Source organism: Lagenorhynchus albirostris, chromosome 5 (genome assembly GCF_949774975.1).
Source record: "Lagenorhynchus albirostris chromosome 5, mLagAlb1.1, whole genome shotgun sequence".
NCBI lineage: Eukaryota > Metazoa > Chordata > Mammalia > Artiodactyla > Delphinidae > Lagenorhynchus > Lagenorhynchus albirostris.
The window spans coordinates 68,238,005-68,256,250 of NC_083099.1; the positions used below are offsets into that span (position 1 = coordinate 68,238,005).

The window sequence follows — 18,246 nt, forward strand, 5'->3', positions numbered from 1 at the left end:
TTCTTCTCCCATTGCCATGAAATATGACATATTCCAGGTCTGGGGAATTAAGGTTCAGACATCTTTGGGAGGGGCTATTATTCTACCTACCTTAATGAGTAAATGCTTTATAAAGTACAGTGATTCTCCTTGAAAAGAGAGGCAATGTAAATATATTATAGACAATTATTCATATGTTTCTGATTTAACAAAAACTCTAATTACATATAATGAAATAATTTAATTAAATAATAGTTAATTATAAGAAAAATAAGATATTAATAAATATTATTTGCACCAGACACTAAGTTCTAAGAGCTTTACATTTGTGAACTCAGGAATGAATGAGTGAATAGAGACATTAATTGCACCTTAATAGTAGTGTGGGATAAATGGAGACAGAGAATATTAATCAGGAGAATGGGCTTCTCTTCCTAGCATAGTCACCTACTCACTTGTGCAGTTTCTCTGGATTCAAGTTATTCACAAAGATAAAAGTAGAAGACCAGATAAAACTATCTCTATGGTCCTTTCCAACTCTTAAAATTTTCCTTTTTGTATTAAGTTAGAAGAAATAAGATTGAAAGCAAACAATAATATTGAGCAATGCAGAGTTGCCCCATTTTACTTCAAAATAAAATAGTAGGTACAGGAAAACTATACAGAGATGATTTAATCATAGAAAATATAGCGTGTTTTTATTTTTGTTACTAAGATACACTATGATTGAAGAGGTAAAGAAATTGGGTAAAAATCGTCACACTGAGCCTGGGAACTGAGGTTGCATCGACTTTGCTTTACTAAAGATCAAGATTAGACGGAGGATCACCAAGACGGCACTTGTATTTCCAGTTGGTTTAGACTGACATTATTAGTCTGAAACATGTTTAAACACATTTTCATTTCCTTGCTTTATTTTAATCAGAGTGCTTAGAAAAACAGATGACTATTATAGCCATTAGAAGAGCTAAACTCCTGTCAAAAGCTATCAGACGATGCAAATAAACCTTTGCACTCAACAAAGTTCATAAATAACCAAGACTCCCTGTGCTGAAGCAGTAACACATGTGGTATGCGGCAGCTCACTGAAAGATTACCCCAAAGAATAAGATAAAAGCTTTTTCTCCATACAATTCTTCAAGAGAAACTTGTTGAATTAAATAAATCTTGGGTTTGAGAACCCTGAAGAGCCATCATTTTCAGATCAAGGTGTTTTAAAACTATTTTGTCTCAAGGCTGTTCGTCTAGAGATTAATCAGATTCTTAGAAATGTTTTTGCCAATGATACTCATATATTAACAAATTAGCAGTGTTGAGTACCTTAAACACATTAACTTAAACGTATCCTTACTCAAGAACTATAGATTATATTCCATATACTAGAAATTGGAAATGTTCTCTGATCTGAATTGAAAGCTAATCAGATAAAACCACCCTAAGTCTATCTCTGTCTCTAACTCCTTATCTCTTTCTATATAAGCTATCTATTATTTGTCCATCTATGATATTCTGTCAAATATTGTGCAACCCATTGAACATGCCACACTTAATAAAATTCCATTTGATTGTAATTTTCAATTCTTCATTTGATTCTAAGAAAGAAAAGTATGCTCCCTTTCCTGGAAATTTTATGGTTTGTCACTGTCTCTTACACTCGTTCACTCATTCAATCATTTATCCATCTTTCATATTCTTCAAGGACCTATTATTTGCCAGGCACTGGAACTATAATGATGAAAGGCTCATATTACAGTGCAGGTGACAGGCACCTGACCAAATCATTATAATACCCTATGGGGAGTCCTATGAAAAATGTAGGTCAAGGGTTATAAAAACAGAGTGGAGGGGCATCTAAAATTTGAGACAGGAATGAGAGGCCAGAGATGACATTAAAAAAGATGTTACTTAAAACTGACCCTTGAAGGATATGAATGAATCATTCATTATTTCTTCCATGCATTCACTCGTTGCTACTCCGTGGCAGAGCAATTGAAAAATAAAGCCATCTCTCTTCTCAGGTAATTTAAGATCTATTTGAGAAACCGACTCATAAGAGCTACAGTAGAGTGATTGTTGTTAGGATAAACTCTGTGTGTGTGTGTATGTGTGGCCCAGTATGGGGAAGTTGTGGTAGGGTGGCAGGAAGATGTAATGAGATTGGGAAGGGGAATGTCAGGCAAGAAGAAAAGTATTTCAGAAATAAAAGTCTGAGAAATGTTGGCCCGGACATATATCAGGTAAATAGCCATGAAGTATAAAGCTTCCAGGCAGGCAAGGAAGAGAGACTGTGAAGAGCCTACCATGCTGAGGACTGAGGCTTAATCTTTTAGGTTATGTGGGAGCCCCAAGTGATTTTATGTAGAAGCACAGGACCTTTTCTGTGTGCTCCCTTGCATCCGTCATGCAACCATCTCTACCCTGCTCTGTGTCCTAAGAATTGAATCTTTATAGTTGCATCTGTGGTCTCTCTTGCCCTCTGACTTTGATCAAAGAGAAGCACCTTTAGGAAATCAGAAAGCTGGAGGGGAGGGGGACTGGTGTGTCAGAGTGTTACACTCATTCCCCAGATGCTGCAGGAGTTGACTACTGACAACTTATATTTTAGCAGTAATGGGGAGAGCCTTTAGCTAGTGGGTACTGCCTTACCAGGAGATGCCTAGAAAGTTATGCAATCCTCCACTTTGCCAGTGGTCAGTTATCAGTGGTCGACTAATATAAGGATATAACAACCCAGCATCCTTGGATATAAGAGGTGCAACCTCTATAAACCATTGAGAGTTCAGAGCTCTTCATGGGTTCAGGTTGAGGATGAATTTCTCTTGAAACCATATCTTTGTCTAGCTTCTACTTTGCCCTGTCCTCTTTTCCTCTCCTCTTTAAAGGTTTATCCTGAGAGCATTCCCTGAATAAATCACTTGTTTTAGATTCTCTGCCTCAGATTCTGCTTCTAGGGAACCCGATTTAAGACAATTCGTACCAGAAATGATCCTATAAAGCAAACTCTAAAGATGTAATTCTGGAGTTGGATCATATACCAGCTGAATGGCAATGAAGACCCTGTCCCTAATGACAAGCAGTGTGTTGATAGTTTCTTGGATGTCATAGTAGTACAATTGCTAAGATGATGGAAGTGCTCTAGCTTTTACAGGGTTTCTGACATTTGAGAGATAGAGAGAAAATAATAAAATTAAGGGATATGGAATTGGGTGACTACTGGTGAGTGCCTCCTGGTGCATTCTGGAGAGAAAATAACTTATCATCTATTAAAGGTAAGTGTGAAAGTCAGAGGTCTTCCTTGGCAGTCTTTAAAGAGATCCTTATCACCTGAAACTGAAAGGCCTACTGAGCTACTGAATAGGCAAAGGACTTGATATTGAGAATAGCAGAACTTCAGAGAAAGCTGAATTCACAGCCTAGGTGACTCTAGATGCCATGATAAGACACACAAGCTTCAGAGAGTAGGAAAGATAAGCCATACAGAGATCCAGTGGCTTGTCACATCTGTGACCCTTTTAGGGAGTCAATGGTCTGGGGCACCGGTCCAAGGTAAAGGGGAAATTATTTTACCTTGTGCATTCTACCATTAAATAAGAAGCAATGTGGAGCAAACATCACACTGCACTGAATGATTTAGCAAGTGGTGTGGAAAGCTTCCAGGCTTCAGTAGGGACCCTGGGCAAGAAAGGACATCTGGAGGCCATAGTACAAGTAGTCCTACCACTTGGATCATGTAACCCAGAAGATCCTATAATGGTGCATGAGTTATTTGTAGGAGATGAAGATGTTCATGGAGTCTCTCACAAGCCCCAACAGAAGAGTTTCAAACAGGCAACTGAGATTTTGGAGCAAGAGCATGCCATCTGCTGCAGAGAACATCATTCAAAATGCAGCTGCTGGGGGCTTCCCTGGTGGCGCAATGGTTGAGAATCTGCCTGCCAATACAGGGGACACGGGTTCGAGCCCTGGTCTGGGAAGATCCCACAGGCCGTGGAGCAACTAGGCCGGTGAGCCATGGCCGCTGAGCCTGCGCGTCCGGAGCCTGCGCTCCTCAACAAGAGAGGTTGCGATAGTGAGAGGCCCGCGCACCGCGATGAAGAGTGGCCCCCGCTCACCGCAACTAGAGAAAGCCCTCACACAGAAACGAAGACCCAAAACAGCCAAAAATAAATAAATAAATAAATTTATTAAAAAAAAATGCAACTGCTGGAACGCTACTCGGCATGGTGTATTAGTTCAGGTTCTCTAGAGAAACAGACCAATAATACACAAAATATATTTTATAAATACAGATAAAATTATATATACATGTGTGTCTATGGTAGGACTTGGCCTTGATTATGGAGGCTAAGAAGTCCTCCAATCTGCCATCTGCAAGCTGGAGACCCAGAAAACCTTGTAGTATAATTCAGTCCAATGCCAAAGACCAGAAAACTAGGAGCACCAGTGTCTGAGGACAGAAGAAGATGGATATCTTAGCTCAGGCAGAAAGCAAATGTACCCTTCTTTTGCCTTTCTGTGCTATTTAGGCCCTAAGTGCTTTGGGTGATGCCAACCTGCATTGGTGAGGGAGATCTTCTTTACTCAATTTACTCATTCAAATGCTAATTTCTTCAGAGACACCCTCACAGACACACACATAAATAATGTTTTACAGATATCTGGGCATATCTTAGCCCAGTCAAGTTGACACATAAAATTAACCATCACAAGTCTGCTTTTTGTCAACTTGGCATCTAAACATATGTTTAATTTTATTTTATATTTTTATCGAAGAATAGTTTACTTAAATATTATATTAATTTCTGGTGTACATGGTGATCCAATGTTTTTTTAGATTATACTCCATTTAAAGTTATTATAAAATATTGGCTATATTCTCTGTTCTGCACAATATACTTTATAGCTTATTTATTTTACACATGGTAGTTTGTACCTCCTAATCCCCTGCCCCTAACTTGCCCCTCCCTCTTTCCCTCTCCCCACTGGTAACCACTACATTGTTCTCTGTATCTGTGAGTCTGTTTCTGTTTTGTTATATTCATTCATATGCTTTTTTTTTTTTTTAGATATTACATATAAAAGATACAGTATTTATCTTTCTCTATCTGACTTACTTCACTAAGCATAATACCCTCCAGGTCCATCCATGTTGTTGAAATTGGCAAAATTTCATTTTTTTGTGTGGGTAAGTAATATTCCATTTGTATATATATATTCCACTGTGATATATGTAAATATACCACAACTTCTTTATCCATTCATCTGTTGATGGACCTTAGGTTGTTTCTATATCTTGGCTATTGCAAATAGTGCTGTTATGAACACATAACATAGTGCTGTTATGAGGTGCTTCGACTTAGTGTTTCTGTCTTCTTGGTGTACATACCCAGAAGTGGAATTGCCGGGTTATATGGTAGTTTTATTTTTAGTTTTTTTTGTTTTGTTTTGTTTTGTTTGTGGTATGCGGGCCTCTCACTGTTGTGGCCTCTCCCGTTGCGGAGCACAGCTCCAGACGCACAGGCTCAGCGGCCATGGCTCACGGGCCCAGCCGCTCCGCGGCATGTGGGATCTTCCCGGACCGGGGCACGAACCCATGTCCCCTGCATCGGCAGGCGGACTCTCAACCACTACACCACCAGGGAAGCCCCTTATTTTTAGTTTTTTGAGGAATCTCCATTCTGTTTTCCATAGTGACTGCACCAATATACATTCCCATCAACAGTGTACAAGGGTTTCCTTTTCTTCATATCCTCACCAACATTTGTAATTTGTAGTCTTTCTGATGAGAGTCATTATGAAAAGTGTGATGTGATGTCTCACTGTGGTTTTGATTTGCATTTCTCTGATGATTAGCAATGTTGAGCATTTTTTCCTGTTCATGTTGACCATCTGTATGTCTTCTTTGGAAAAAATGTCTTTTCAGGTATTTTTCCCCATTTTTAAATTGAGTTGTTTGTTTTTTTCATATTGAGTGGTATGAGCTGTTTATATATTTTGGATACTAACCTTTTATCAGTTATATCATTTGCAAATATTTTCTCCATTTAGTAGGTTTTCTTTTCATTTTGCTGATGATTTTCTTTGCTGTGCAAAAACTTTTAAGTTTAATTAGCTCCCATTTGTTTATTTTTCCTTTTTTTGTTTGCCTTAGGAACAGATAAAAAAGCATTGTTATGATTTATGTCAAAGAGTGTTCTGCCTATGTTTTCTTCTAGGAGTTTTATGATTTATAGTCTTACATTTAGATCTTTAAACCATTTTGATTTTACTTTTGTATGTGGTGTGAGAAAATATTCTAATTGCATTCTTTTACATGTGGCTGTCCAGATTTCCCAGCACTTCTTATTGAAGACACTGTCTTTTCCCATTGTATATTCTTGCCTCTTTTGCCATAGATTAATTGACCATAAGTGCATGTGTTTATTTCTGGGCTCTCTATTCTCTTCCATTGATCTATGTTGTCGGTTTTTGTGCCAGTACCATACTGTTTTGATTACTGTAGATTTGCAGTATAGTCTGAAATCAGGGTGTATGATACCTTCAGCTTTGTTCTTTTTTTCTTAAGATAGCTTTGGTGATTTGGGGTCTTTTGTGGTTCCATATAAATTTTAGGATTATTTGTTCTAGTTCTGTGAAGTGTCATGGATATTTTGATAGGGATTGCATTAAATATGTAGTTTGCTTTGGGTAGTATGGACATTTTATCAGTATTAATTCTTCTAATCCAAGAGCACAGAATATCTTTCAATTTGTATCATCTTCAATTTCCTTCATCACTGTTTTATAGTTTTCAGAGTATAGGTCTTTCACCTCCTTGGTTAAGTTTCTTTCTAGTTATTTTATTCTTTTTGATGCAATTTTCAACAGGATTGTTTTATTTCTTCTTTTTCTGGTAGTTCATTGTTAGTATATAGAAAAGCAACAGATTTGCATATATTAATTTTGTATCCTACAATTTTACTGAATTCATTTATTAGTTCTAATAGTTTTTTGGTGGAGACTTTAGGGTTTTCTATACAGAGTATTATATTATCTATAAATAGTGACAGTATTACTTCTTCCTTTCCATTTTGGATGCATTTTATTTCTTTTTCTTATCTAATTGCTGTGGCTAGGACTTTCAGTACTATATTAATGGAAGTGACAAGAATGGGCATCCTTGTCTTGTTCCTGATTTTAGAGGAAAAGCACTCAGCTTTTCACTAACTATATGATGTTAGCGGTGGATTTGTCATAAATGCCCTTTATTATGTTGAGATATGTTCTCTCTATACCCATTTTGACTAGAGTTTTTGTCATGAATGGATGTAGAATTTTATCAAATGATTTTTTTTGCCACTATATGACCATTGAAATGGTCATATGAATTTTATCCTTCCTTTTGATAACATGGTGTATGACTGATTGATTTGTGGATATTGAACCATCCTTGCATCCCTAATAAATCCCACTTGATCATGGTGTATGATCTTTTTAATATATTTTTGAATTCTATTTGCTAATTTTTCTGAGGGTTTTTACATCTATATTCATCGGAGATATCGGTCTGTAATTTGATCTTTTTTTGGTAGTGTCTTTGTCTGGTTTTGGTATCAGGGTAATGGTAGCTTTGTAGAATGAATTTGCAAGTATTCTGTCCTCTTCAATTTTTTAGAATAGCTTGACATATTAGCTTTTCCTTATATGTTTGGTAGAGTACACCTGTGAAGCCATCAGGTTCTGGCCTTTGGTTTGCTGGGAGATATTTTTTTTTTAATTCTAAATTCAATTTCACGACTACTGATCAGTCTGTTCTGATTGTCTACTTTTTCCTGGTTCAGTCTTGGAAGATTGTATGTTTTTAGAAATTTATCCATTTCTTCTAGGTTGTCCAATTTATTGGTATATAACTTTTCATAGTCTCTTATGACTTTATGTGTCTCTTTAATATTGGCTGTTATTTCTACTTTTTCATTTCTTATTCTGTATATTTGTATCTGCTCTCTTTATTTCTTGATGAGCCTGGCTAAAAGCTTACCAATTTTGTTTATCTTTCCAAAAAACTAGATCTAGGTTTCACTGATCTTTTTTATTGCTTTTTTTTGGGTCTGTATTTCATTTATTTTCTCTCTACTCTTTATTATTTCCTTCTTTCTTCCCTCAAGGTGTGCTACCAGCTATGACCTTGGTGGAAGGTGGGGCTGGAGAATCTAGAGCCAGAACCAGGTAGGAGCTAGCACTTCTCTTCTGCTTAGTGTCCACACTACCTTATTGGGGGTGGGATTGGGTCCCAAGTTGCTGGAGTAGAAGCCCTGAGGATCCAGTCTGAGCTGTTTCTGTTCCCACTAAGTGTGTTCTCTTTCAGCTCCCAGTACCAGCACCCTCACCCCAGAGGTGAGCAGTACTGGAGCAAGACAGGCCGGAGTGGACACCTGGTGTGGGCCAGTGTGTGCATTGCAGTGGTCCCTGCACACCAGTTAGAGTTCCAGACCAATCCTGATCTGCTGCCTTCATGTGCACCAGTAATGGTTGCCCTTGCCCCACTCAGATGCTGTGCTGAGTCCAAACCGGCTTTGTCCCCCTCAACTGCATTCTTTCCTCGGCTGTGGCAGCCTTTACCCTAGGTGGAGCTGCACTGAGGAGCAAGAGGGGTTGGAGAGGGCTCTAGTCCTGGGCTGGGGTGCACGCTGGGATGGTTGCAGGCAACCAGCTAGAGTCCTGGGCAGTTTTAATCTGCTCCCCCCAGCCTGTTTCTGGAGTAATCAAGTGTGTGTGCACTCCTCATGAGTGGAGTCGAGGCTTCTTACAGTCCACATGTCAGTCCACTGGTTTTCAAACCAGATAAGGGGACTCAGGCTCTGGGTCTCTGACCTATGTGGTTCAAACTGCTCATTCCCCAGGCAGGATCTCTGAGCCTGTGTCATCCCCATTCTCTTCTGTGTCCCCTACTAGGGGCAAAGGTCCTGACATGATCACTTTTCTTCCCTTCCTACCTGACTCCATGTGGATCTTTCTTACAGCCTTGGATGTGTAAAAGTCTTTCTGATAGTCTCCAGTTTGTTTCAGTGAGAATTGCTCCACATGTGGATGTATTTCTGATGTGTTCGTTGGAGGAGGTTAACTCTGCATCCTCCTACTCTGCCATCCTGGTCTCCTCCCCTATACATATCTTCTTAAACCATAATTAATCTCCAAATAAAGATAATAACAAAGTCATAATACCACCTTATGTGATACAACTATCCTGCATACAACTGAAAATACACTAATCTTTTCTCCAGAGGAGGAAGTAAAATCCTTGAGTGATGTTTACTCTTCTCCAGCTATCCCATAACTTAAATACTATGATTTAAAATTAACAATACTTAAATGCTGATAGGAAGTCAATAAATCTTATGTTATATGGTAAGGAAATATGAGAGGAAAGAAAACAAGGCTATTTGCTTAATATATGTATAAATACACACAAGACTTATTCATAACAAATTAGGAGGAAATACTCATGATTGTTATAGTCATTATTTCTGATGCTAGTCACATGGTCATAACTGGTATTTATAAATAACTTCTTCTACTACCCATTCTGTATTTCCTCTTCCTTCAGCAAACACCTCAGCTGGTTATGGTTCTTTATGTGGCAGTGTGACCCAAACCTTCTTTTCCAAAGGATCTGGTAGTTCTTCCTGGATTATGTTGTTGTGCTTTTCCATTGACCTTAATCACAGGCATGTTAATACTAAGAGATGCCCTAACGGATCTCCCGTATTTCAGACATACTTTTCCTTACCTCCGTTGTGGAGTAGTAGTCCAACTTCTCCTTGATAGTCAGGATCACAGGCAGAATAAATATCTGGCCAAGGAACATCAAGTAGCAGTGACACCAAAACTGCTCACTGCTGGTGGCTGTCAGACCCACCAAGTCATAAACTTTAGCAGCCCAAGCAGCAATTATTTATAAAAATGGAAGGGTTACATCTTAGATCAGCCTTAAGCAGTTCCAAAGGGCATAAGTGAGCTGGAAAAATAAGCATCTCAGACTTCCATGTCACCCAGCACAGTCTCAAAACATACCACTCACACAGCTCACAACTATGGTCTCATGGGATGATTCTTTATGACCAGCTTAGGAGAAGAAGAAAATAACCCAGACTTGGTCCATGGATAGTTCAGCCTGGTGTTTTAGTTTGGGCCCCAAATGGGCTGCTGTTACAGAACAGCCCACTCAGAGGAAGCCTTGAAAGACAGTAGTGATGAGAAAATTCGAACAGTAGAGAGGGCTTTGGTCAGTATTATTCATCACCCAATTTTGTTGAGAGACATGTGACTCAAAACAAAGATATACAGGAATGCATAGGCAGTGGTGAATGACTTGGTTAATTGGCTGGAGGCATGCAAGGAACAAAATTGGCAGTTTAGGGACAAGGATGTCTAAGGAAGTAGAATGTGGCTGGACATATGGGAATGGACACAAAATAAGAGGAATTTACCATATGTCAACCAAGTATGGAGGATGACTGGTCCAATAGATTATAAACCAACTTCTGTGCTTGCTGAATAGACTCATGAATGGAGTAGCCATGATGACAGAGATGGAGACTACCTCTGGACCGAATAGCATGGGCTCCCTTCTCACTGAATTTGATCTAGCTAATGCCCCAGCTAAATGTCCATCCTATCCAGAATCAGATTCTAATGCTGAATCCCTGATATGATACCATACTTCGATGAAACCAAGCAGACACTTGATGGTAATTTGATAACACTGTGCCCCTCTTATCCTGACAAGGGCAATAATTTGTCTTGAGCAGAGTGACACATATTCCAAGTACGTGTCTACCTTTTTTCTTTAACAGCAGTATCTCAGTCAGCATAATATGCAAGGGCTCACAGAGTGATCTATAGAATAGGATCCCACATATTGTCTCCTCAGACCAAGAGATCCTTTATTTATTTATTTATTTATTTATTTTTGGCTGCGTTGGGTCTTTGTTGCGGTGTGCAGGCTTCTCTTTGGTGGAGCATGGGCTCTAGGAGCAAGAGCCTCAGTAGTTGTGGCACGCGGGCTTCAGTGGTTGTGGCTCGCAGGCTCCAGAGTGCAGGCTCAGTCGTTGTGGCGCATGGGCCTAGTTGCTCCGCGGCATGTGGGATCTTCCCGGACCAGGGCTCGAACCCATGTCCCCTGCACTGGCAGGCGGATTCTTAAGCACTGTGCCACCAGGGAAGCCCCAAGAGATCCTTTTAATGGCAAAAGAAGCATGATGATGGGAACATGGCAAATAAATCCTCTGATGTTACCATATATTGAATCATTTGGAGGCTGCTGACCTGACAGAGCATGGAAATGCCCATTTAAGGCACATCTGCAATATCAGTTTGGAGATGGAACCCCTTAATGGGGGCACTATCCTTCAGAAAGCAGTACCTTTATCCTAAACCAATGGTCATATATGGTGCTATGTCCCATATTATTCAATGAGTTCAGAAACCAAGTGATGGAGGAAGGTGTGACTTCACTTCACAGTCACTCCAGGGCCCGACTGAGAGAATTTGTGTTTTCCGTTTGCTCAACTTAAGACCCTGTGGGCCTAGAGGTCCTATTTCCCAGAAGAGGGATGCTTTCACTCAAAGACACTGCAAAAGTCTCACTAAACTTAAGCCATGGCTGACAGCTGATAACTTAGAGTTTTTCAAATTGACCAGCAAACAAAGAAAGGAGTTACCATACTAGCACACTTGTATACACTTGGGTGTTTTAACCTGATGATCCTAAGGACATATGGTTGTTGTTACTTAATAGGAGCATGGAGGAATATGTTTGGTACTTAGGTTAACTACAGGATATTTCTTGGTACGTCCATGCCTAACCTAATTATAAATGAACAAGTACAGCAATCATTGCCTGGTAAAGTTATGGTAATGACGGTATCAAGCCTCTCAGCGATGAGATTCTGAATCATCTCACCAAACAAGCTACTGAGGCCATCTGAAGTTCTAGGTGAGAATAAGAGGAATTTAGAAGGAGAAGGAGAAGGAGATGATAAGTATCATTTACTAATTTAAAATCAATTGAAGTAAAGAAGGCTGCAATTCACCCTACTAATGCTTTTACAAGTTTTTCCAGAAATTTAGACCAACCCAAGTTCTGAAGAAGCCGAGAACAGATGGGAAGAGCTTAGACTGGGCTGGTGCACCCATCCCCCAACGGCTGCAGGTCTTGGCTGGTAACTGCTCAAACTGGCATATTTCTCTGGAGGATTGCCCTAGGCTGATTGAAGCTGTTACACCCAAAGATTTCTGAGAAGTTAAACTATCTCCTCTCCCAGGGGTCAGACAGTCCCCAGTGACTGTCTAATGCACAGATAAGAAAGTGAAGCCCTTCTTTCTCTGGGCAAGAAAACCTCTAGCTACAATCTATGTTCTGAAGTGTCCTATGGGATTAGATTGAACGTAAACCTCTCCTGAAATCACATTTTTGCTTAATTTCATCTTTTGCCTTTTCTCACTCTCCTTACTCCCTTACAGATTTCACCTCAGAACTTCCTCAAAGATCACTTGCACAAGACTACCTGTCTTATGCTCTACTTCTAGGTTACCTGATCCAAATCAATTGGGTGAGGCAATAACTGCTTTCCTCAACCTAGGGCCACAAACTCATCTGGAGGTCATTTCCTGTAGCTACAGATCTCTTGCCTGGTTTTGGTAAAGGCCCTCTCCCTTTTCCCTTTTAGAATGCCTTGTGGTAGTGTCTTTCTCTTGTTGAGAGTCCTGAGGTCTTTACCATTCCTTTGACCTTGCTCATATCTTTAAAGACAGTCCCTTCATTTAAATCTTCTCCATTGCCCCATTTGTGTGTGACACTGATTTCCCATCACAGTCCTGACTAATAAAGTAGGGACAAGCAGGGAGTGATCTGATCAGATTAACATTTAGAAAGATCAATTTGGCAGCAGTGTAGAAGAGAGTATAAGAAAGGCAAGTCTAACTGCAGAGAGATTATTTAGCGGGTTATTGTAATAATCTAGAAAATAATTGAAAATGTTTAAATGTCAATATCCATGGAGATAGCATATTGGGGGTAAATTTGAGAGATATGTAAGCACTAAAATTTAAGGATTGAAATATCCTAACATCCTGAGATAAATAAAATTACGTACGATGTCTTATGAATTCATTAAACAATGATTGTGTTACTACTTCAAATACATTTACTCTTACCCTGTAAGACCTGTGGTCTTAATGGAGACTCATTCTTATTTTGGTAGTTATTATAAAAGGCAAAACAAAGTAAATGTTATACTAGAGTTATAAGCAAAAGACTTTGAAGGCACAAAATAAGGAATAGCCATCACTCTAAAGTTATAAAGTACAGAATTGCTTAATTTCTTTAACTAAACATGTCTTCAAAGAAATTGCTGCATTACCCAAACATCTCTGATTAATTTCTTAAAGTCTTCAAAACGCCATACGTGGATTTTTAGGCATTCACTTCCCAGGGGCAATATTTAATTACCTTAATCATATTCACTGCTACTATTAAAAGAATTACAAAGACATGCCTATTAAATATTATTTAAGCTGTCATTAGCATTTGATGAGTTTAATGCGCATATAAATTGCTAACTCTAAATTTTCATATAAGTATAGTGGAGTAATGACTAATGTCTAAATATGTATATAGACTTCATAATTAAACATGCTGGATACTTTATTGCTTATTATATATAATATATATGTGAAAATATATTAAAATAATATAATATATTAAAATTGTGTATGATTATATAATTTTAGCCCAAATTTTTATTCTGGCAAAGCATTGAGAATTGAATAACTAAATTACCCCTTTCTCCTCCAGACACAAACGAAAATGTGAAAATGTAGAAAATACAGTAAGTCCCCTACATATGAACAAGTTCCATTCCAAGAGGGCATTCATAAGTCCAATTTGTTAGTGGGTCCAACAAATTTAGCCTAGGTACCCAACTAAAACAATTGGCTATATATTATTGTACTATAATAGGTTTCTAATACTTTTCACACAAATAATACATTAAAAAACTCACAAAATAATGAAAACACTTTTAATCTTACAGTACAGTACCTTGAAAAGTACAGCAGTACAGCACAATAGCTGGCATACAGGGGCTGGCATCGAGTGAACAGGCAAGAAGAGCTACTGACTGGAGGAGGGAGAGGAGGTGGGAGATGGTAGAGCTGAAGGACCGTCAGCAATAGGAGACGGAGGGCAAGCTGCAAATTCACTCACGCCTGACATTGATGGCACATGTTCTGGTTCCTTGCTGGATTCAATTCTATCTTCCCTCTTGAAAACATGATCCAGTGATGTCTGGGTAGTAGCTCTCTTTTTTTCATCATAGATGACACAGTAGCACTGGATTGCATTCTGAATGGCTGCTGCAACCTTCATGTACCATTTTATGTTCGGGTCCTGTGCCTCAAAAACTAACAGTGCATCCTCAGATAAAAACAATCCCCTTGCCATTTCCTGCATTGTGAATCTCTTTGGTTCTTCAGTTACTTCTTCTTCCTCTTGTCTCTCTTCGTCCTTTCTCTGGGCCTCCAATTCCATCAGGCCTTCATTAGTAAGCTCCTCGTGTTGCACAGCAAGGAGTTCAGTGAAATCGTCCTCTTGCAGATCTAGCTCCAGTTTCTCACTGAGGGCCACTAAGTTGCTGAAGACCTCTTTGGACTCCTCATCCACCTTCTCAAATCCATGAAAACTGTGAATAAACTGCAAGCAAAGCTTCTTCCAAACTCCATTCACGGTGATGGCTGTAACCTCATGCCAAGCAAAGTCAAATTTTTTATGGCTTTGTAGATGTTATAGTCCTTCCAAAATTGTCACAAGGTTGTTCCCAATTCATCACCCACCTTTGATGCCTGACAAGAAATGTGATGTAAATAATATTTCTTGAAAGTTGCTATAACCCCCTGGTCCATAATTTGGATAAGCAACATAGTATTTGATGGCAGATGCACTACTTTGATGTTGGGATGAAAGTCGTCCGTGAATGGGGGTGGCCTGGAGCACTGTCGAGCAGCAAGAGAATGTTGAATGGGATGTCCTTCTCCAAGCAATATTTCTCCACCTCCTGGATAAATTGGTGGAAAAACCAGTCCTGGAAAACGGTCTGTGTAACCCAGACGTTGGGGTTACTCTTCCACACAACTGGGAGAGAGCCCTTGGCTATGTTTTGAAGGGCTCTTGGGTTCTCTGAATGATAATCTAAGATGCGGCTTCAGCTTCATATCACCGGAAACATTGCCACCAAACAACAGTTAGCCTATCCTTTGCTGCTTTATAGCCTGGCATCAACTTTTCCTCCTTACTGATGTAACTTTGGTCTGACATCCTCTTCCAGTACAATCCTGCCTCATCTACATTAAAAATCTGCTCGGGTAAATATGCGCCTTCATCAATAATTTCTCAGAGCACGCTGCGGGGGCTGCCCCAGCTGCCGCCGACCCTGCCGCATCCCTGTCTATGGTTTCTCCCTAGAGCTTTGCCTTTGGGGGTAGCTGCTGCGGCTCTGTCCGCCCCACGCCTTAGTGACACGGAGGAATTCGACTCTGAAGATTTCTCCACCTCGGAGGAGGACGAGGACTACGTGTCATCGGGTGGAGAGTATAGTGAAGATGATGTAAATGAATTAGTGAAGGAAGATGAAGTGGATGGTGAAGAGAAGACACAGAAAACCAAAGGGAGAAAAAGAAAGGCTCAGAGCATTCTGGCCAGGAAGAGAAAACAAGGTGGCCTCTCATTAGAAAAGGACGAGAAGGATGCCAGTGAGGAATCTGGAGGAAGAAGTAGTGAGGAGGAAGATGTAGCTGCAGAGCAAGAAAAAGGCATTGAGTCAGAGGATACGAGGAAAAAGAAGGAAGATGAACTATGGGCCAGCTTCCTCAATGACGTAGGACTAAAATCAAAAGTGCCTCCTTGTACACAAGTTAAAAGAGGAGAGGAGGCTGAAGAGACAAGTTCAAGTAAATTGTTGGTCAAAGCAGAAGAGCTAGAGAAACCTAAAGAAACAGAAAAAGTTAAAATCACCAAGGTGTTTGATTTTGCTGGTGAAGTCAGGGTGACTAAGGAAGTGGATGCTACATCTAAAGAAGCCAAATCCTTCTTCAAGCAAAATGCGAAAGAAAAATCCCCAGGCTAATAATGTCCCTTCAGCTCTACCGTCACTTCCTGCCGGGTCAGGGTTAAAAAGGTCAAGGGATATGAGCAGCCTTTTGGGGAAGATAGGAGCCAAGAAGCAGAAGATGAGCACACTAGAGAAGGCCGAGCTGGACTGGGAGAGCTTCAAGGAGGAAGAGAGCATTGGAGAAGAACTAGCCATCCACAATCGAGGGAAGGAGGGGTTCATTGAACGGAAAGCTTTTCTAGACCGAGTGGATCACAGGCAGTTTGAAATCGAGTGAGATCTCAGGCTGAGCAAAATGAAACCCTGATGTGATGAGGAACCTACAGCAGCTTAATCCTGTTTACAACGTGAGCTTTTTGTGCGTCTGTGAAATGTTTCCTGTGTTTCCCATTGACTGTTTCCCAGCAAAGTCTTTTTCTCTACATTGAATTTCTTTGTATCTTGATCTCATGTGATTTCAGTCATTTTACTTTTAATAGTTTGTCTTTTAAAAAATAAAAATAAAAAAGTACAGATTGGTCCTATGGGGGGGAAAAAAATTCTCAGAGCATTTCAGGAAATTGCCGGGCAGCTACTGTATCTGCACTTGCTGCCTCACCGCTTACTTTTACATTGTGATGGTTGGCTCTAGCCTTGAACTGATGAAACCAGCCATGACTGGCATTAAAAGATGTGCCTTCTGATTCTTCGCCACGTTTCTTCTTCAAGTCTTCATAAAGGCTTTAAGCTTTCTCTTGAATCAGCATTAAGCTGAGCAGGACTCAGCGCTGATGTTGATCCTGCATCCGCACACTGAGAAGCTTCTCTATCTCCTCCATCACTTTTCCACGCTTCTTCGATATTATCATTGACATCATTGGCACAGCAGACTTCACATGTTCCATGATCTTGTCCTTGTTCTTTAGAATTGTACTGATGGTTGAACGATTCATGTTATAAGAGTGAGTGACGTTTATTATTTTTTCACCTCACTCCACTATCTCAATTATTTTCACTTTTGTTTCCATCGTTATCACTTGGCGTACCACCTACATCACCGCTGCTTTTACGCTTGTTTCTGGACATCCTGGGCTTGAAATAAAGATACTGTACTCTATACAGTACTGCACAGTAAAGTACACAAAAGCACAACCACTCGTGGAGGATGCACACATGTGACAATATATGACAGACACGTGAACTAACTTATGTGATTGGACATGAGAACGCATGTTCGCATCTTTGAAATTTTGCAACTTGAAGGTTTGTATGTAGGGGACTTACTGTATGTAAAGATTTCAGAGGACAGTGTGGCCAGAGTATAGGGTATATGAGGATAAATATTTGGAGAAAGTGTTGTAAAAGTAGGCTGAGATCAAGCTATAAAAATTCTTCTTGTCCATGTTAAGAATTTGGTTGGGATTTAATAACTGATTAGATATTGGCAGAGGAGGGTCAAGTAACTACGAGTTTTCCAGATTGGTTGATTGAGTAGATATAAGTCTATCTACCCAGAAGTATAAGTAGAGTGAATAGGAAGACTGGGCTTTTACTCAGAGAAAAGTATAGGAAAAATAGGCAGAATTCCAGGATAGAGGAAGAGATAACACTGGAATTTGTGGATTTAGGGTGTAAAGGAATCTGACTAAAGACACTTCCTCCATGCCCTGGTACACACAGTGCTGCTCTGTTATCTGTGTTAAACCGCACTGTTAGTTCCTACTTCTTGTTGTCTTATCAATCCGATGACATCCAGGGAGATAGACAGTTGGCAAGAGCTATTAGGGGCAGATAGGCAGGCAGGATTTGGGCTTGGAAGGATACTATTAGATAACAGGTGTTTCATAAATTCTCTGCTCCTTCTGCGCTATATCTCAGTTTAGGGAATTTCTCTTCTCTTCCTCCCCGGATCCCACACTTGTTGCACTTCAGGAATTTAATTTATCCTCCCTTAGTTACACATCCTCTGACTGCACTTAAGGAATTTGAGTTACTTCCTATCAGTTTTGAATCACCCTATTTGGCAGTCTTGGAGTCACTTGAACATATTCTCATCTCATCACTATTATTTCCATCCTCTGTAAACAAGTCTAGTGTTTTCCCCAGGTGCATTCCTTCAGTTGCATTATCTCTTATTCATTTA

General features: G+C 39.7%; 1 protein-coding gene across 1 annotated transcript; it reads left to right on the forward strand.

Moving 5' to 3' along the window:
* The first annotated feature begins 8,137 nt into the window (after positions 1-8,137).
* Positions 8,138-16,552, forward strand: LOC132520240 (craniofacial development protein 1-like). Its single transcript, XM_060149031.1, is given in 6 exon segments — positions 8,138-8,184; positions 8,324-8,480; positions 12,080-12,179; positions 12,481-12,569; positions 15,342-16,127; positions 16,129-16,552. Coding segments are annotated over 6 exon segments (1,482 nt in total). The 3' UTR covers positions 16,432-16,552.
* The last annotated feature ends 1,694 nt before the right edge of the window (positions 16,553-18,246 follow it).